The following is a 21,562-nucleotide window of genomic DNA, read 5'->3' on the forward strand; positions in this document are numbered from 1 at the left end:
TTCTATGTAGTAGTGATGTTTCAAACTCTCACCAGTAGGGGGATGTCCACTACCAAAACAAAAAAATAGCACTGTGTCTTATAATCTTTATGTGCTGCATCAGCTGATAGTTTACATTAGAGCTCTGTTAGCTTAGCTCTGTTTTTAGACTGAAAACAGCCACAGTAAAACCATAAATGACCTCCGTTTTCTGTTTGGTTTGTGTTGTCAGTAGCTGAACTAAAGATGTGTTTGAATCCAACAAACAAGGTCAGAACTGTCACAGTTTAGTCTGAACTGTGGATCAACAAATGGCAACTTAGCAAAGATAAGAACATCCCATAATAACTTTATACCTGCACTAGTGCGTTGACCTGTGGGGATTGACGGGGTCTAGATGTGGTAGTTTTTATGCTGCTGTGTATTCCTGCATGCTGTACCACATTTGTCACCGCCAAAGTGTTCTGGTCATAGCAAACTGATTGATTGTAAAGCTGTTGTATTCCAAAATTACTAATATCTCCCAAAATATTGGTCTTATCAACTTGTCGTTTTCGCTAGTCTTTTCCTTGACCAAAAATACATAAGTACGTCAAACTGCAGCAGTCAGCTCTTTCCGGATTTTGTGTGAATCCCCAGACACACACACACATACACACACACACACACACACATGCATGCACACGGAGGCCACTTGGCTTTTATAATATAGATCAGCCTCAGAATCAAACTCACATGTGTTGAAGAAATACTGACATTTCAGCATCAAACTCTGTTCTTTTCATTTGCAATTGTGCCCTGTGGAGAAAACAACAGTGCTAGTTAGCACAATTCTAGCTTTTATCACTTTGTCACTTTCTTTGGCTCTAAAAGTTGTTTCTTAATGGTTCTCATCCCATCTGGTCACTTTCTGATGCTTTGGTCAAAGGCCCCATGGTGTTAGTTTTCCTCACCATAGGAGACCAACAGAGTGACTCACTACTCCCTCTAGTGGTCACATAAATCCTCTGTTGTAATTATCCAAATTACGTCCAAAAATAACGAAGCGAGACTCTCGGTTTAAAAATACGCATTCATTTCACTGCTTGCGGCAACTTGAAAACACATACAACTTTTCTCCCAACTCGTGGTATACATACATCTACTTCCGTGAAAATTTCCTATGCTTCTTGGGTAATGCTAAGCCTCATGAGAAATGTAGTTATCTTCATCTTAGCATTCACTATGGCTTATTTTAGCTCAACTTTTAACATAAATCACAAATGAAATATGCTGTATATTTTTACTCTGAAATAAATTAACATGAAATTGCATATGCATCATGAAATTATAATAAATTACTTGTACTTCATCTTTCCCCAAATAAAGTCACAACATCCTCCGGCCCATCACTGTAAACAAATTCAGTTCATATCGCTACAATTCAATACATTGACATCTTTGACAGAACTTTATTCAAAACACTCCATAATTGGCGTCAGAAATACTGCATAAGACCGTTTAATTTCTTCGTGTCAATATGAGTCGACCTCCTTTTTGTGGAAGTCCATATTTCTGATGTTATAAATCTTTAACTCTACCCCTGTTAAATGATTCAGCAGAGTGTAGATATGGTGTTGTTTTTCCAGGTTGTCATGCAGTATGAATGCTGTTTTTTCTTCAGTTTGCAGAACAGTTCAAGGAGGTGAAGGAGGCAGCTCGTCTGGCCAGAGAGAAATCCCAGGAGAGGTTTGAACTGGCCAACACGGCCCTGAACATCGCAGCCCCACAGGTCAGTCACTGTGTTTTATCTCCACAGAGATCTGTTTCATGTAGAATCTTTGGCTGTCCTGTTGTAACTAACACTCAAAAGGCTCTGTCATGTTCTGGAAAAGCCCTCATGAGGCCAAATGAATGACTCATGCAACAATTACATCACATTTTTTCATAACTAATTTGAAACTTTTCCATTTCTTGTTATGAAAACTTTCCAGCAGACCTCATGAGCATAATTTATTATAAAGCTGGAAATGTTGGTGCTTTAGTAGGGATGGGAAACATTAAGAATTTAACGATTCTGATTCCATTATCGATTTTGCTTATCGATACAATTCTCTTATCGATTCTCATTGGACGAGGGAATAAAAGAGTACAAACGGGTGTGTTTGCATTAACTGTCTTCTGTATTTCCATCTGCACAGAAAATAGAACATATACAGTATGTACAAATAATAAGAACAGTAAAAGTAAGTATTTTCATAATTGAATGGGGGGTTTTGCACTGAAACAAAGACAAAAATTTGGAGTTGTCATTATTTATAGTTTATTATGTTATTATTTTACTGGTCCCCCCACTGGAGATCAAATCAGGCTGAATGTGGCCCCCGAAAGAAAATGAGTTTGAGACCCCTGGTGTAAACAATAATAAACACTTCTATATTTTAAGAACACTCAAATAAAAAGCTTTATCCTGATAACATTTTGGTCCTTACCACCATTCCCTTCCTGCAAAAACTGTCCATGTCTGGACATAGATTAGGACCGACACTAGCCTTGATCACGTTAAAAAGCACATTAAGGTTTTGCTAATTTTCCAGGCCAGTGTGACAAAGAGGAGCGTTGAAATCCCTCAGACCGTAGTGCTTTTGTTTCTATTTTAAACATATACGGAATCGTGAGGGATTAGACGGATCTCCATCTGGCTGCTCCATTATTTCCCCATTGGTTAGCTCCATTAAAAGATTTCATGCATAACAAATGGGGATCGGCTGCAGAAAGACGTCGCTGCTGAAGGTGTTAGTTGGGCCTGTAGTGGTTGAACTGAGAGGGAGAAGGATGAAGGATCAGCAGAACGGAGAGAGGAGGAGCTCAATCATTTATTACTGAGGGAATCTGGCTGCTGCTCAAAGGACAATGGCTGGCTTTTATTCTGCTAGCGTCTGTGATTCCTTGGTGGACTTGATAAGTTTGAGGTTGGAGAATTGAAGGTTTGTTTGCAGCTGAAACTTTTTGTCCTTCAAATCCTCTCCCTCACAAAAACTCCCCTGTAATGACTTTACGGGGGGAGAATTCAGCATACAGTGATATTTTCTGCAGCGTTTCTTCTGACATTTACAGCAGGAACAGCCTTCGAACCGCCCTGTTTGCACAGTCGCGACTGACATTTACAGTCCAAATATGGAGCAAACGTTAGGAAACAGCTGCTTTGTCAGTCAGGTGGGTTTGTAGGTAGCTCTTCCAAGTATTGGCAATAAAAGCACAGTTGGTTGGTGCAGAAGTCCATAAGTGGGACTGTGCATTTGAAGTGCAATATACAGTTGCGGAAAAAGTTATTAGGCTATCAGAAACAATGGTTATGCAAGCAATTATTGACTCCTGTGTGTATCATGTGACTAAAACAGACAGAAAAGAAAACATGGAATGCCTAAAAGCACTGTTTTTGTCAGTACAATGCCATAGATACTGATGGAAGAACTGAAGTGATTTTGGTTATTATCAAGAAAACATGGAAAATGGATAGATATCAGCTCTGAAATTAAACTACTATGAGCTGTATTTGTTGTTCTCATTATATTTGTCCAAACAAATGGACCTTTAGTTGGACCAGGCATTAAAATGAACAAGAAACTGAAGAAAACAAGGGGTGGTCTATAATTTTTTCCCATGACTGTAGTTTACTGTAACAAGTGTGCAACGTTTTGTTTGTTGTTGTTGTCAATTTGTATTTCTTCTTCTTCTCCTTCTCCTTCTCCTTCTTCTTCTTCTTCTCCTTCTTCTTCTTCTCCTTCTTCTTCTTCTCCTTCTTCTTCTCCTTCTCCTTCTTCTTCTCCTTCTTCTTCTCCTTCTTCTCCTTCTTCTTCTCCTTCTTCTTCTTCTCCTTCTTCGTCTTCTCTTCCTACTTCTTCTTCTTCTTCTTACTATTACTGTTATATACTTATATTACTTATATAGGTATATAGTTATATATAGTATAGTTGTTACGACTACTACTGGTACTGGACTACTACTATTACTGGTATCACAAGTGGATACAACTCCCACTCATCACATCGGCTCCTCCTTAGAGTCCCCAGAGTCCACTCAGAACTTGGTAAAACAGCTTCCTCCTACGATGGACCTTGGTCATGGAACAATTTGCAAAACTCACTTCAGCTTCAGCATTTCATTACCTTGGGTGAATTCAAATCTGTTCTGTCAAACTGTCTAATAGAAGTGCGATTCTTAAATTAGTTTTCAGCTTTTTATGTTTTTAGCCATTTTATGCTGTCTTAATTAACTCCGCCAAAGAGGTTTATGTTTTTGGCGGCGTTGGTCTGTCTGTCTGTCTGTCCGTGTGTAAGCTAACTCAAAAAGTTATGGATGGATTTGGATGAAATTTCAGGAAATGTTGATACTGGCACAAAGAACAAATGATTACATTTTGGTGGTGATTGGGGGTGGGGGTGGGGGGTCACGGGGGTCCACTGATCTGCCTTGGCAGAGGTCTGCGCTCTCCGAGTGCTTTTCTAGAAAAGAGAGCGCAGACCTCCGCCAAGGCAGATCAGTGGGCCCCTGTTATACGTTATACTTTCAACATCCAACCTCCACGTTCTGTTCCTCTATCTCACAGTGGATCTTACATGGGGACGTTCACGAATTCTGAGACTGCCGACAGTTTGGTTCAGGTGAATGTTGGTGTCAGTAATATAGGATATAGGTGTAGGAAAACTGTCACAACCTGCCTGTTATTTACATTGGTTGGTGGTCCCCCCCGAGGATGAAATTTATTGAGCAACAGTAGGGATGTAAAAACCAGAGGGGGTGGGGGGGGTTGATCCTTCCCACCCCCCTCAACAAATCACACCCTTTACATATATATACATATTGTGCATTTTATAATATCATGACAGAATTACTTAGAATTACTCTTCTTATTCTTATTACTCTGTTATTTGTTGTTTTTACGAGTACTTTCCAAAGTGCAACTGCCTGTTTTTCCAGTACTGTTTTTATAGTTACTGTTTTACTATTTTCTTACAATATTTTTTATGTGTCTACTTTTGTTGTTGTGCTGCTATTGGAACCTCCATTTCGTGAGGGCTCTGCCTAATGGATCAATAAAGTTTTATCTAATCTAATCTAAAAAGTAACATGGATTCACAACAGAGAAAAGTGTGTCTGAATGGAGACGCTACTCAGCAGGTCTGAGGGAGTCACGATGCCAAACTCAACCTTTTTTTTTTTTTTTTTTCTGTGTGCGCTCCCATTTTGTTCCCAGACAAGCTCAGTTTTTATGAAAGATTCAGCTCTATATTTTTTTTCCTCTTTGTGTGAATGAGGCCAGATCCCACACAGAGGTCAGAGGTCAGGGCCAGCGATGGAACCGCGAGCTGTGGTTCTACATGTGTCACTGTGGCAACCAGAGCCGTGCAGAGCTTAGAGAACAGATAGACCACTGAAAACACACACAAGCGCCCCACCAAAATGAGCTAAATGAGTTTGTCAAGCGCACACATTCACTCGCACACGCTCAGAAGCATCACCTGGAGAGAGAGCTGCAAGGTCAGGCGCTGTGAACGGCCCGTACTGATTTCCAGATAAGTCAGCACTCATTGATTTTGTGTCGGCAGTAAACACAGAGGTGCTGTTGTGGTTATTATCACACATTCCCGCTTGTGGTTCACCGCTGCACATCGTAAAAGCCCCAGACTGCTGACGGCCTCAAATGTAGAAATGATACCAAATCAACGCTGTTATGGCAACTGCACAGCCATAGTAAAAGGGTTTATTAAGAATGATTTTGTGCATTTATACAAGAGCTGAGTGTTCTTGTATAAAGGAAGAAAAGGCTCCAGTTTGTGCACACTTAGATCTGAACAAATATTTACCAAAATAACAGATAAAACTGCATAGACCCACTAACTGTTAAGTCCAGTAGAGGATATCTTTACATTTTTACATGCTCTAACACCATTTTTTTTTTAGTTTTCTAATTTTCTAAACATCAATTCAACCCTTATATCTTAAATTTGTATTAAATTTTTGTAAGAGCATAAGAACATAGATAGATATACATATATACAGTAAATACATATTGTGCATATTATAACATAATAGTTATTAATTATTTATTATTATTTATTATTATTACTACTACTACTACTGTGTTATTTGTTTTTTTGTACTAGTATGTTTCATTGTGTAACTACCTGTTTTTTCCCTACTGTTTTTATTGTTACTGTATTACTATTTTCTTATAGTATTTCTTATATATGTGTACATTTGTTTATGTGCTGCTATTGGAAACTCAGTTTCACGAGGGCTCTGTAAAAGGGAGCAATAAAGTTCTGTCTAATCTAATGTAATATAATCTAATGTAATCCAATCTAATGTAATGTCATCTAATCTAATCTAAGGAGTTCATACTAACTAAATTAATTGCTAAAAAAAGTGCAATAAACCACAATAAAATGTGTTTTTTATTTAAATAATTCTCTTTATTAAAATTTTTCTTTTACAAAAAAACACACATAAACAAACAGAACAGTGAACGCCAACAAGAGGATATCATTTTAATACCAGGTCCAGTCATATATCTGCAAAACTTAAGTCCGTCAGCGGTTACCATGTGTGACAAAAAATGTCCAGTTTTCCCCTTCAGTGAAAACCTTTTTTTTTTCTAGTTGTAAATGTTTAATTATGTCATGTAATAAAGCCAAATGGGTTGGGGGCAACATCACAAAAATTATGAGCAACAAAACAAACGTCACAAAACATACGAGCGTCAACTTCAACAGCAGCTGGTTTCATTCCAAAGAAGCAAGAATTGGATCTGGTTTGAGCTGTTTTTTGATGATTCTGGACATTGTTTGAAATAGATTATTCCAATAAGCTTTGATACTAGGACAACTCCAAAGCATGTGGGCTAGTGAAGCCGGCCGAGCGTCTGCATCTGTCACAATCTGCCGAGGGGAATATTGGCTACATTCAGACAGCAGGTCTTCATGCACAATTCAGATTTTTGGGTGAAATCTGATTTTTTTGTGTGCTCGTTCATATTACACAATAAATGTGACTTCTATCAGTTTTGAGTCTGAACTTAAGTGACCCACATGCGCAAAAGAGGTCCTGATGTAATCCGTGACCATGCAGGCACACACTGTGTTTACGGAAGTAAATATGTTTTTCCTTCCGCTCCTCTTCCTGGGACGCACAATTGTGACATTTGTCGCATTTTAATGACATAAAGGTCGGATAAATGTGACCTGGCTGTTCAGACTGAAGTCACATTGCAAAATATCAGATATGTATCAGATTTAGGACCACATATGAAAGTGGTCTGGATCAGATCTGGAAAAATCTGATTTGTGTTATTCAAACTGTCTTTAACAGATTGGATACAGGTCACATATGGGTGAAAAAATCAGATTTGGGCCACATTTACCTGCAGTCTGAACGGAGCCATTTTTGACGGTTTCACATTAATTTTGGCTTTTCTGTGATTCTTAGATCTAAATCCTCTTGCCAAGTAACTTTTAAGTGGTCTGTTGTAGTAGTACACTGCAAAAATCAAAATCTTCCCAAGTGTGTTTCTCTCATTTCTAGTCAAACATAATCAGCTAAAGAGTAACTTTTCAGTGAGATATAAGAACTTATTTTTGGATAATAGATCTGGAAAATCTTATTTCAAGAAATCTTACCAAGATAATTTTCACTTGTTCCATTGGCAGATTTTTTTTGCTTAATTCAAGATTTTTTTTTTTTTGCTTAATTCAAGATTTTTTTGCTTAATTCAAGCAAAAAAAAAAAAAAAAATCTACCAATGGAACAAGTGAAAATTATCTTGGGAAGATTTCTTGAAATAAGATTTTCCAGATCTATTGTCTAAAAATAAGTTCTTATGTCTCACTGAAAAGTTACTCTTTAGGTGATTATATCTTATTTTAAGTGTGATGAGATATTTTGACTAGAAATGAGGAAAAATACACTTGGTAAGATTTAGATTTCTGTAGTGGTACAGTCCAACTGTGACAACATGTTGTGTATCTTTGCAAACAATCCCTGTTTTAATGGATCTGACTAAAACAGTGAATCCATTCTGGAATCAGGGGGCTGATGAGGAAAGGATGGAAACAGGCTCTTTATCAAACTCATAAAAAAGTTCTGTAAAAAATGTGGGGTTTTATTTACACATTTTCCTTAAAACAGAAATGTCATAGCTGTATTCTTCTTAATATGAATATAAAAAAGACGCACAAAATCCTTTCAAACCTTAAGTAAAATGACATCACTTCCAGTTGTTTTGGGTAACAACGCACTTTAAAACCTCTGGACAGTTCATGGTCATGACATTATTACATGTATTCCAACATGGAAGTTCTGTGAACTGATCTGATCCATAAACCACCTGCGGTCTGGGTTATAATGTGTTCATTGTGTGCTTTTTGCTGAATACGTGCAAACCCATTAGTGGGAGGAAACAGCGCTCTGGGACGTGGTGAATGTGTGATATGCAACTGTGCCTCCTCCAGTTTTATATGCAAAAAGAATTATTGCTCTGTCTTATTTGTTTGCAATTGTACTGGCCTCTGAAAGTGGGAGCGTGGATGATCCCATAGGTAAAAAAGGGTTTAGAACTTTGCGTGCTAAAGAAGAAAGGTCAATTTAAGTGAAAAATACAGCAAAAATAAACCTGCATATACAAATCTTACACCTCCAGAAGACGCTGGTACAAACCTGAGGGCAGCTTTTGTTTTTTATTTTCCCATTCGCTTCGTCCTCAGCTAGTCGGTGGTAGCCTACGGTACTGCAGAGCTGTTCCTATCGTGCCTCAGGCTGTATGGACCACATCTCCTGCCTCTGATACGTGAATGACAGCAGGGGATCTGCATGCGCTAAAGCTTCAGCTCTCAGTCGTATTTGCAGAGCTTAGTGATAAGATGGAGGAAGAGATGGTGAAATTTGGGGAGATAAACTGAAGAATGAGCAAAGTGATGCAAAGAGCACTCAACAACCGAGAAGTGTGATGAAGATAAATAGATCTATGAAATATAATGCACATATATGTTTTTGGAAATGCTTCTTTTAAAGTGTTTTCCAGTCGGTGTCATTAGCAGAACTGAACCTCAGTAGTAAAAACACAGAGGCACATTCTGCACATGTTAACAGGAAAAGTATCCAGACAAACTGGAAATGTGAAGCTGCATGAGGCTGGTCTTTACTAATAAGCAGTTCGCTCTGATGCACAGACTCTGATGCTGCGCCTCCCGCCAACACCTCATGCTGTGATTAAAAATGTGTGAACTACATTAATTACTAAACCACCAACAAATGCAAACAAAAGAGAGCAGTGCCAGGATCAGGAGGCCTTATTCACAGACAGAACGTTGGAGCTGTTTTGTCTTTTACGGAAGATTGACTATAGAGCGGGATGGGGGGGGGGGGGGCAACATGTGGCAAGCTTTATCAAAAAACATATGGATATGAAGAAGGTTTTTTTTGGCAGTGTCTACTGCCACAGTACTGTAGCACAAACTATGGGTTTGTCTATTACCACAGAGCCAATCAAATGTTAGCATTTGTATTAGAGCCAATCACAGATACTGTTCCATGAACTCATTCTCCTCTTGTTGCCACAGTACTGTGGTCATATATAGGGGTGTGTATTGGCAAGAATCTGACGATACGATACAAATCATGATACTAGAATCACGATAGATATATCACGATATATCATGATACTATTAAAAGGCAATTTTTTGTTTGTTTCTTTTTTTTTTTTTTTTAATTACTATTTTCTTGAAGAATTGAATTACACCAGGAATCTGCACAAACACTAAACACATTTTATTTGATCAGAACAGGATCTAATGCTGTGTTACCAAATGTTCCTGTGTTCAAACTTAAATTCTGTTTTACAGACTTTACAGTTTAAGATCCTGTTCAAATGTTCATATTCTATTAGTTCAGAACCAACATCATAATATTATTTTTGTGCAATCCCAACAAAGGAACTAACATTATTTAATAAATAAGTGTTATATAATGATAAATAAAATATGAAAAAAAAACAAAAAAAAAAACAAAAATGAACCTCCACAATATCTGCATTTGAATAAATACCTAAAAATATCGATACAGTATTTTTTAATATCGATATGATTCAGTTCATTCTTTTGTGCATTTTTCTACCACAGTACTGTGGCAACTGATGGAAGAAACGACAAATTAATGATAGTATATTGTATAGAATAGGAATTATTGTAAATGCTCTATATGTTGTTGTTCTATGGTGTTCTTTGCTCCGTCCAGTCAGTGAGGCTGGAGAAGGTAGGCGGGGCTACATGTTAGCTGTGCCATGTGACCTCTCAGTTCTGTGTCAGTTCATTGTATTGAGTGCTGTGGTCTGAATTCTGCACTCTGAACGTTGTCCCAGTGGCTGATTTATATCAATGTCGGATTTACCTACCAGCACCCTTGGCGCCGTTTTTTCCTGTCTGTCTTCAGTGCCTTCACTTCTTGATTTCTTATCCCTTTTTTGTTTTTTTTTTAAACAACAGAACATTAATAAAAAAAAAATAAAAATAACTGTAATATAATACCTAAACAACAGTGGGTGTCACGTTTTGTTCATTAAGTCCATCCATGGTTTCCAGCATTCCTCAAATTTGTCATGTTCTAGTCTCAATGCCAATATCAGGGAAATTTCTTGAACAAGTTCTATCCAATCTTCTGATGTGGGCAATTTGTCAGTCATGCATTTTCTAGTGATTACTTTCTTGCTTGCAACCAATATAATATTCAACAGATATATACATATTTTATTTATTTATTTATTTTTCAAAATGCTTTTATACAGTCTGGTTGTTTGCCTAAGAACATAGCTTCAAAATTTAGAGGAACTATAAGTCTGTATTTTGGCTATAGACAGATTTGTTTTCTATTTCTGTCCTTAAATGGCTCTTTGGAATGCAAAGGTTGTCGACCCACGGACTAGAGGAGACCTGACGAATGCTGTGGTCAAAACCAGTTACACCGAGATAAGACCAAGAAGTTAAGAGGTCAAGTCCGACAGAGGGTGAGACTGAGTCAAGGCCGAAACCAGAGTGGATACACAGCAACAGCATCACAGTAGCTGAGTTGATCAAATATTACAGTTTGGTGTGGTTTAAGGGGTGAGAGGATTCCCTCAGACACTAAGGAGCAGAGTGAGGCAATCATTTGAAAGAAGAATCAAGAATCAGGTTTTATGCCTCAAAGAAACCGCATCAAATGTTAATAAACCAGAAAATGCAGTAGAACTTTAATGATATGCCTACAGCTGTGGTCTTGAAATAATATCCAGAGACATCTTTGTCCGAAAACTAGACAAGGCCAAGTAAAAACACATGAGACACGACCAAGAACTAGAGTCTGGAGACTGAGCTGAAGACTAAACTCAACCAGAGAAACACTAGACTGTAATACACTGAAACAAGAGGGAAAGACCCAGAGTGGTGCATTTATGGGGATATTTTACTGAATTTCAACAGCCCAGTTTAGGGCATTTATGGTGAAATTTTACTGAATTTAAAAGACCCAGTGTGGTGCATTTATGGTGATTTTTTTTTTTATGTAACTGAATTAAAAAGGTCCAGTGCGGTGCATTTATGGTCTTTTTTTTTTTTTCTGAATTATAAAGGTCCAATGTGGTGCATTTATGGCGAATTTATTTATTTATTTATTTATTTATTTACTGATTTAAAAAGGTTCATTGTGGTGTATTTATGGCGATTTTTTTATTAATTTATTTTTTACTGAATTAAAAAGGTCCAGTGTGGTGCATTTATAGTGATTTTTTTCTTTTTTTTACAGTTTTTTTTATCTTTTAAGTACTACACAATGCACAATTAACCTTCATCCTACCATGACAGTTTACATACAAAACTTACCAAGTGGGGTCTTTTATGACCCCAGTCTTATTTTGGATGCAATTCAGTATGAATTGAAAAAAATTGTCATGATATGTCACTTAGTCAAATAGTTAGTATGCAGCAATGTAACCAAAGTATAAAAATACATTTTGTAGTGATGTTTATTGTGAAATGGTCAATGGAACAATCAACAAACAACTAATCTGACAAATGCTTGTGCAGCAGTATATCGAGCAGGTCTACCTCTCAAAGCCATATTTCACTGTAAAGGAAAAGAATATCATGTTACAGATAGATTATTACAGGTAAGTATGTTAGAAAACATGTGTGTCATCAGACACATACTGCCAATTTGGGAAAGAAATGTTGGGGTCATCCATGACCCCGGACACTCAGGCCATCATAACAAGTTCAGTTGATGTGATGATCCAAAACTTTTTACAATACAAACACCGGATGACACCAAGGAACAAACTCCTGAAACCATGAATAAATGTTTCAGTTTAACACACAATGACACACATGAAACAATGTCTGGGGTCATAAATGACCCCGCTTGGTAGGATGAAGGTTAATATCATGAGCATGACCAGTACAGATACACTTTAAACAGCATCAGATTTAGCATCTACATGTGCAACTGTGTAAATAACAGTGTACTCCAGCTCATGTGGCTCTGCGGGTTTCACACACAAACAACTGAACCCAAACAAAAGCTGAAACAATATGAAATAAAAAAAAAAATCCGCCCAGTCCAGTGTCGGGACAGCAGGACACCGGCGCTGCTTCCATCTTCTGACAGGTAACAGCTGTCATTGGTTTGCACCCGCTGATTGGAGCTTTTTCCTCGTTTACTATCTTCTGCCTTCCTTTAGTTTCCATGCAGAGGCAAACAGTAATGCCAGTTATCAATATTTTACAAGCACTGCCTTGGTATTAAAACAGCTGAAAAGAAGTATCTAGTGCGTGTGTGTGTGTGTGTATGTGTGTACCTACGCTGCATTGACACATGAATAAATAACAGCGGCTCGTGGTCTCAATGAAACACAGAGTGTAGAAACAGAAGCTAAGAGAGCAAATGGACCGACGCTGGGATAAATAAATAAACAGAGTAGATGTGTTTAGACGAACAGTGGTGCACAGACGTCATGATGAAAGCTCTCAGGAAAGACTTCCACTATTTATTTTTTAATTTTTTTTTTTCCTTTTTTTTATTCTTTTAATTTTTTTATTTATATTTTTATTTTATTCTATTATTATATATATTATTATTATTATATCTTCTCTTTAAAGTGTCTGAACCCCATTGACTGCCTTGTGTTTTCAGACGTCGATTTATTACGTTCTTAAAATAGTAAATATAGAAGAGATGCACTGTAAATATTTAATGCAATGAGCGTGCTGTGCGTGTCAAATTAAATTAAGCCTTTTGTTTGTTACAGCGTTGCTTAATAATTTCCTTTAATAATAATCTAATTACCTTTTGTCTCATCTTTTTCCCCCCTCGCCTAATGCATCATGGGACATATTCATCTCTGTCAGCTCTCCCAGGTGGGTAAAACACTCTTCACCTCACGACAGTAATACAAAGACATCTGTTTTTTTTTTTGTTTTTTTTTTTTCTTTATCTCTGCAGGGCTGTGATGTTCATAGTCATGTGTCTGAGAGTTACATGGACTAAAATGTTCAATAATTTATCCGGAGAATCATCAAAGTTTTAGTTTCAAAGCACAGCTGGCATTCACTACAGAGGAAAGCTTTGTTAACATCAGCGCAAATGTAATTTAATCCTGACATTTCACGCACAGCTAATTGCACCCGTTCCTTTTTTCTAAATTTACTGTAATGAATTGAGGATAACAAGTGGCCGAGCCAGTCTCTGAAATCGACCAACGGCCCCTGAGAGATGAATAACCACAGATTGGTCCTGTAACAATAGTAAATCCTCCCAGGTTGTTTGATAATTGATGTGCTTTCGTCGTTTTCTACTCACCCTCTTAGGGAACAATCTACAGAAAATTACTGCTGAAAATTTTTAATCCCACATATGACTTAAACATGATCTGCAGTATGAATTATTCAGTGATAAGTGCAGTCGATCCATTGGCTTTGGGGGCAGATCGGACTTGTGTTGGCTTTGATTTTTTGCTCTTCTTTGGTTCTTTCCTGTAAACACACTGCTCAGCCTTCATTTGGCAAGTTAGCCATGTCCTTTTATTTCCATTTTCATCCATAAAATTATTTTTTGGGTTTTTTTTCCTGCTGTAAGAGCAGGCCTGTGATGCTTCAATGAGACACTTGGTCAGTGAAAATATGAAAAGTTCAGGGTAAGGCTTCCACCCAAAGAAGAGGTGCAGAAAAGGTAAATTATCTGCACGTTTAGGAAAGAGACTGAGAAAAATGTCCTGTAAGAATATGTGACAGAAGCCACAGCTGATTTCTGGGCAGAGGTGGAAAATACTAAAGCACATTGGATGGATTTGACTGTGTCCTTCTGCAGACAAACTGTACAATGAGGGAGAATTTAAAGGCTTTTTTCCGAGTGTATATGGGTGATTCTATGAAACTGTTCCCTAAAACAGGACATGGGGGCTGAAAATTTAAACAAGATTTAGGCTAATGTTACAAAGCAAGTTTGGAAGCACTTTGGGTCTATTTTAAAAATAAATATTTACTGAGATAAAAGAGAAACCATTTTTCAGATAAAACACATTTTTCTATTATTTTTCTACAAAAATCCGCATGTAACACGGTAAAAAGGTTGAAAAAAGGTGAACGACACGCACATCCAAAATTAGAGGTGTGCTGGATCCCAAAAACAGTAGAACGTGAGAAAAAATAAAGGAAGGTCCGCACAACCAGTGAGCTCCCAAACTCACTGGGAGCTCACTGGTTGTGCGGACCTTGCTTTATTTTTTCACACGGTAAAAAGGACCCGAAAATTGCGCTCTACTATTTATTTATGTTTTTTTTTTTATCTTTTTATTCCGTCACAGGTACATTTTGGGAATTGAAGTAAATATGCAAGGCAGAGTGTTTGACAAAAAGGACTGCTGTTGCAAAAATCATTTGTGATTTATATGCATTTAACTGGGCAGGTTCTGCATGTAACACCAGAGGACATGATGGGTTACTTACAAAACCTGGAATGAGACTGAGATTCATGAAAAACCCACATGTCTGAATTAGAAGAACCACTAGGATTCTCAAATTGAATACGGTGTCTTTATTTACAGTGGTACAAGAGACCATTTACAGCCACATTTGAAAATGCTTAATGTTATGTTTATGTTTATGTTTACGCATTTGGCAGACGCTTTTTTCCAAAGCGACTTACAGGGGAAAACCAATTAAATCACTCAATCAATCAAATTTTATTTATATAGCGCCAGATCACAAGAAAGTTATCTCTTGACATTTTATATATAGAGTTGGTCAAAACCAGACTCTAAGCCAATTTACAGAAACCCAACAGAATCCTCCAGGAGCAAACACTTGTGACTGGTGACAGTGGCGAGGAAAAACTTCCCTTTAACAGCAGAAACCTCGAGCAGACCCAGACTCCTGGAGGATGGCCGTCTGCCTTGACCAGTTGGGGTTAAAGAGAGAGAGTAGAGAAGGGGAAAAAGAGAGAGCGATAGAGATAGGGACTGGGGGAGAGGGGGAGAAGGGGGGAGTAGGGGGAGACACATGGAGGCGGTTGAGGATAAGTGAGTGGTGATGATGAGGGCAGGGAAGAGGCCGGACCACCGCAGCAGCTCCAGAGATAATCGTGAAAGAATCTGTGGTTGTCCTGGGAAAAACCTTATTAGAATATTTAAAATGGAATGTTTGAAAGTGCTAGGACAGGAGGTGCTCTCGGAAGAGCTGGGTCTTCAGGAGCTTCTTGAAGATAGGCAGGGATGACTCTGTTCTTGTAGCACTTGGTAGAGCGTTCCACCAACGTGGAACGACCCATGAAAAGAGCCTGGATTGTCTTGTACAAGGTCTGGGGACCACCAGACTACGTTCCCCAGACGAGCGGAGTGGTCGTGGGGCGACATAAGCTTTTATTAGTGCACCTAAGTAGACAGGAGCAGACCCACGGAGAATTTTGTAGGCTAGGATTAAAGATTTGAATTTGATGCGGGCAGCTATGGGTAGCCAGTGTAACTCAATGAGTAAGGGGGTGACATGTGCCCTTTTAGGCTGATTGAAGACCAGATGCGCTGCTGCATTCTGGACCATCTGTAGTGGTTTGACAACACAAGCTGGGAGGCCCGTTAGAAGAGCATTGCAGTAGTCAAGACGGGAGATAACCATAGTCTGCACCAGGAGCTGGGTGGCCTGTTCGGTTAGGTATGGCCTGATCTTTCTTAGGTTGAACAGAGTGAAACGGCATGATCGGGTGACAGAGGCAACGTGATCCGTGAAGGTCAACTGATTATCAATCATGACTCCCAAGTTACGTACTACACTGGTAGGAGCCAGAGGTATGGAGTCAATAGTGATGGAGATGTCCAGCTGTATGGTTGGCTTAGCTGGGAAGACCAGCAGTTCAGTTTTGGACAGGTTCAGCTGAAGGTGATGGGCTTTCATCCATGCAGATATGTCAGAGAGACAATCTGAGATCCGCACTGAGACTGTGGAGTCATCAGGTGGGAATGACAGATAGAGCTGGGTATCATCAGCATAGCAATGATATGAGAAGCCGTGTGAGTGGATGATCTGACCGAGTGAGGTGGTGTATATGGCAAAAAGGAGGGGGCCCAACACAGAGCCTTGGGGGACCCCCGTGGTGAGGCGGTGAACTGCTGATGTGTGCCCTAGCCAGGACACACTGAAGGACCGACCAGTAAGGTAAGATTGAAACCAGGAGTGTGCGTGGCCTGTGATGCCCATGTTCCAGAGTATGGATAACAGGATATCATGATTGACAGTGTCAAATGCTGCTGATAAGTCCAGTAGAATGAGTACTGAAGACTTGGCTGCTGCTCTAGCCTCTTTCAAGGCTTCTGTCACAGACAACAGAGCCGTTTCAGTGGAGTGGCCGATTTTGAAGCCAGATTGGTTGATGTCCAGGAGGTTATTTTGGGAGAGGAATTCTGTGACCTGTTTGAAAACAGCCCTTTCGATGATCTTAGAAAGGTATGGGAGGAGTGAGACTGGTCGATAATTCTCCACTTGAGTGGGGGTGAGGGAAGGTTTTTTGAGTAGTGGTGTCACCTGCGCTTGTTTAAATACTGTAGGAAATGTTCCTGAAGTCAGTGAAGCATTAATCACATGTGTGATTGGTGCTGTGATAGTAGGGGCAACAGACTGTAAGAGGTTGGATGGAATAGGGTCCAACAAGCATGTTGTAGGACGGCTAGAGGAAAGGAGTTTAGACACCTCGTTCTCTGTGAGGGGAGTAAATGAGGGGAATGACGCAGTTGGGCTTTTATCAGTTGAGTTAGTAGTAGCCATAGTCAGGGGAGAGGAAGCAGTGTGTGATGATGATGATGTTGAAGAAGGAGGCGTGCAGTCTATGGGTGGATCAGTGAACTGACTGCTGATAGTAGACACTTTATTTGTGAAAAATGAAGCAAAATTGTCTGCTGTCAGATTAGTAGTGGGCGGTGGAGGTGGAGGGTTGAGTAGTGTTTTAAAGGTTGAGAATAGTTTCTTGGTGTCGGTGGCAGAATGAATTTTGTTATTATAGTAAGCCTTCTTCGCAGCAGTGACACTGGATGAGAAGGATACCAATAGTGACTGGAATGTGATCAGGTCAGAAGAGCTTTTTGTTTTGTGCCATTTTCTCTCTGCGGCTCTGAGGTTGGTACGCAGCGACCGGAGGTTATCACTGAGCCATGGGTGGGACTGGGAGGATCGAGCGGGTCTAGTAGATAGAGGGCACAGATTATCCAGACAGGAGCTAAGTGTAGAGCACAGAGACTCAGTGGCATCATTAACCTCTAAGGAGGAAAAAGTGCTGGGGGGAGGGAGAGCGGAGGCTACGACAGTGGAGAAGTGGGTGGGGGACAAATTGCGGAGGTTGCAGCGGAAAGAGACCATGGGGGAGGGAGCAGAGTGTTTTTCAGGGAGAGACACACTGAACTGAATGAAATAGTGGTCAGACAGGTGTAAAGGTGTGACTGTGAGGGCATCTGTGATGCAGTTTCGGGTGAAAATGAGATCGAGCTCTTTACCAGCTTTGTGGGTTGGAGGACTGCAAACCCGCTGTAGCTCAAAAGAGAGTATTAGTGACATGAAATCTGAGAAGCTGGGATTGTCTAAGTGGATGTTCATGTCACCGAGGACTAGCATGGGGCAGTCATGCTCTGGGATGGAGGAAAGCAGAGTGTCAAGCTCATCAGGAAAATCACCCAGTTGCCCTGGTGGACGATAAATGACAATTATGTAAAGTTTGACTGGTGCTGTCACTAGGATGGCATGGTATTCAAAGGAGTTGTATTTGACTGAAGGTAGGAGTTGATTGTGTTTCCATTTGTTGGAAATTAACAGACCCACACCACCTCCTCGTCCAGATGGACGAGAGGTATGAGAGAATGTGTGGCTGATAGAAAGTGCGGCTGGGGTTGCATTGTTTTCAGGCGTAATCCAGGTTTCAGTGAGAGCCAGGATGTCCAGTGTGTGATGGTTGGCATAGGCAGCAATAAAATCTGCTTTGTTCACTGCAGATTGGCAATTCCATAACCCTATAGAGAAGGACGCACCAATGACTGCGGTGTATATTAATGGGCGGAGATTGGTGATATTACGATGCCTTTTAGCAGTGTGAAACCCCATACGTGAACTGAAAATAACAGGAATAGGATGGTGACCAGTAGAGAGATTGTTCCTCAAAGGTGAGCTGGTGTGAGTGAGGGGTGTAACTGTCATTAGTGAGGGGCTGGGAGAGGAGGAGAGATCAGTTGGGGTGGTATTCAGTCTGACTACAGACTGTACAGGAGACTCTGAACGTGGTGATGTTTGATGTGACCAGCAGGGGGAGCAGGTGACTGCAGCAGAAGACGGGGAGCGTAGTCACATAGGTGTGGGAGTGGTTTTAGTCTGGACAGCGTGTTGAATGTTTTGAGCCAGGACGCTGCTGCCTAGTGTAGAGGGGTGGACACCATCAGACTTGTAGAAGGAGGAGCGGTTCCAGAACAGATTAAAGTTATCAATAAAACTGAAGCCGTTCAGAGCAGAGGCGGACTGGAGCCAGGTGTTCAGGCTGAGGAGGCGGCTGAAACGGCCCACACCACGGGCAAAGGAGGGGAGGGGCCCGGAAATGAAAACAGCCTTCCCGGATCTTTTCAGTTTATCAAAGAGGTTTTTAAAATGAACCTTCGTCACTTCGGACTGTTGAAGAGAAGTGTCATTGAAGCCCACGTGAACTATGATCCGGGTAACGGTGGACGGCAGTGAGAGCAGCAGCTGAGGGAGTTCATGGAGGATGGAGGTGACAGTGGAACCAGGAAAACACCTGGTTATGGCGTTAAAGAAACGGACGTGACGGATGATGGAGTCCCCGAGGATAGCGGTGGTCGGAGGGAAAAGTGGTCGAGGAGACAGTGTTGAAGGTGAAGGGTTCCTGGTCTCTCTAGGTGGACATTCCACGGGTGGACCGTCGGAGTGACGGCGGACGGCCTCTCGGAGGAGGCGGCGCCGGGCAGAGGAGCGGACCGAGGAGCGGGGACCCTTGTTCGACGGCTTCACAGGAGGACCGGCTTTAGGACCGTCGCCGGTAATCAGCTCGGTGGCAGCCACGGAGTCAGCAGGAGCCGGTTCCGGGACAGAGCCAGGTGGGATGGGGGGCACACCAGCCGCGGGGGGAGGAGCCGGAGCGTCCTCCACGGACAGGACGCCGAAGCGGTTTGATGTGCTGATGGTCGGCGGTGGTGAGTCTTTGCTGGTGTTCTTTTTGCGGCCACGAATCACCACCTCAGACCAGGGTGTAGAACACGGGGGGCGAGAACAGGCAGAGGAAGGATCCCATAACACCGTATCATCACAGGAGGCTTTGGGCTTCTCTGCGCTTTTCAGAAACAGACTGGACAGTGTGGGAAGGCGGCTGGAGAAACCACAGAGCTGGGCATTTTTCTCCTCGAGTTCTGCGGAGAGGCGCAGTATTTCCTCTTTGAGATCCGCGATAGTTTGGTAAGCCTTTACCAGGGTTTTGTTGGCTTCGACAAGAGGACTATCTCCGGCTGATGAGGATGACGCCATGGTGGAAACAGCGAGATACCGGGCAGAGCGCGGGAAGCGATGGGTGACAACCAGAGGTAAGGATCCACTGACAATACTAACCTGTCCTGATGAAGGTTTGGATTGATGGCGTCAAGTTAAAAAGACACGGTTAAGAGGTTAGGTTCAAGTGAGTAAGCGTTGAAAGGCAAGAAATAAGTAGTTAAAAGGCTGGATTTCTAGGAGTAGATCCGCCGGCGGTTTGACAGACGCCACGCATGCGCAAATGCGCTTATGGTTATAAAAGCTTAACATAGCTTAATGCACAGAACAGTGATCAATCATCACTAAAGTTTGTGTGGACATCTGTAGCCATGCCCACTTTCACCTCTACAAAAATCACAACCACAACCCCAGTTTAATGGATGTTGTCCATGTTAAGCCTTTTCCTCTCCATAGGGACACATTATAGAGAAAAAGCTGAACGTAGCTTAATGTGTGAAAACAGCGGTCGACCATCACCAAATTCTGTCTGAGGACATAAATAGTAAGAACTGAAAACCCTTAGTCTATTGTCCATTTGAAGCAGACATATGCTTTTGGTTCTGTGGAAGCCTTTATTGGACTATTAACTGAGTTTTACCACTGACTGGAAATAAGAATAAAAGAATTTGAAGATTGGGAACTATTGTTGTTTGGTATCAGTATCAGTTACGAGAAGCAGGAAGTTACGGGCTATTGGTTGTAAAAAAAAAAAAAAACAACAATTATCATGCATTCCTAATTCTCGATTGACCAGCCCATGTTTAGTGTCGCCTTGACCCAGTGGGAACATGGGCTAAGTATGGACCAGGGATAGTATTTGATAGTCTTAGTGTATTTGATAGTATTAGTAGTAATAGTATTTGCTGTCATACGGTGGAAATGCCAGAAAAGCCATGAGCTGAAGAGATTCAAGCTGATACCAGCAGTGGAAAAGGGCCAGAACGAGGTTATGTGATCACTTAAGTTCATCATTCAGCAGGATTACGCAAAAACGACTGCATTTTTTCCCATTAAATTCAATGTGTGGGACATGAACAAAGGATGAAATGTTGAAATGTTGTAGCAGATCATCCATGGTTCCGTCAGTTTGGGTTATTTTTAATTTTCAAGGTGCAGTATGTAGATTTAGAATGACTTTAGGAGACTCCATCTGTAGAAATTAAATGTAATATTCATAATTATGCTTGTATTTGGATTTAACAAAGCAAAAATTAGAACTGTTGTGTTTTTTTTTTACCTTGAAATTAGCAGTTCATGTCTACAAAGAGAACAGGTGACTTTCCTGTCAACAGTAGCTCTGAATGGACTCCTTCTGCTTTTCACGCATTGAAAAGTAATCGTCGGCCTTGATCAGTTTGTGAGCAGTTCAGGAGAGTCAAGATTTAATCTGTTTTGTGTAGGGAATGTGGAAGCCATGGAGGTTCAATTATGCATGTGATGTGGGTCTGCCCTCTAGTTCTGCTATTCTGGAGAGAGGCAATTAAAAGAATTCAAGGCTGGTTTACATATATATATATCTG

At 40.5% G+C, this 21,562-nt stretch overlaps 1 protein-coding gene across 2 annotated transcripts in view; it reads left to right on the forward strand.

Annotated features, from left to right (window-relative positions):
* homer3b (homer scaffold protein 3b) overlaps positions 1-21,562 on the forward strand; it is a 141,808-nt gene that overhangs the window by 76,206 nt on the left and 44,040 nt on the right. For both annotated transcript variants that reach the window (XM_030131789.1, XM_030131790.1), the window contains 2 exons: positions 1,643-1,750; positions 13,392-13,400. In XM_030131789.1, the coding sequence (XP_029987649.1) occupies positions 1,643-1,750; positions 13,392-13,400 (117 nt within the window). The remainder of the gene's footprint in view (positions 1-1,642; positions 1,751-13,391; positions 13,401-21,562) is intronic.

The sequence above is a fragment of the Sphaeramia orbicularis genome, chromosome 4, assembly GCF_902148855.1.
Source record: "Sphaeramia orbicularis chromosome 4, fSphaOr1.1, whole genome shotgun sequence".
In the NCBI taxonomy this organism is placed as follows: Eukaryota; Metazoa; Chordata; class Actinopteri; order Kurtiformes; family Apogonidae; genus Sphaeramia; species Sphaeramia orbicularis.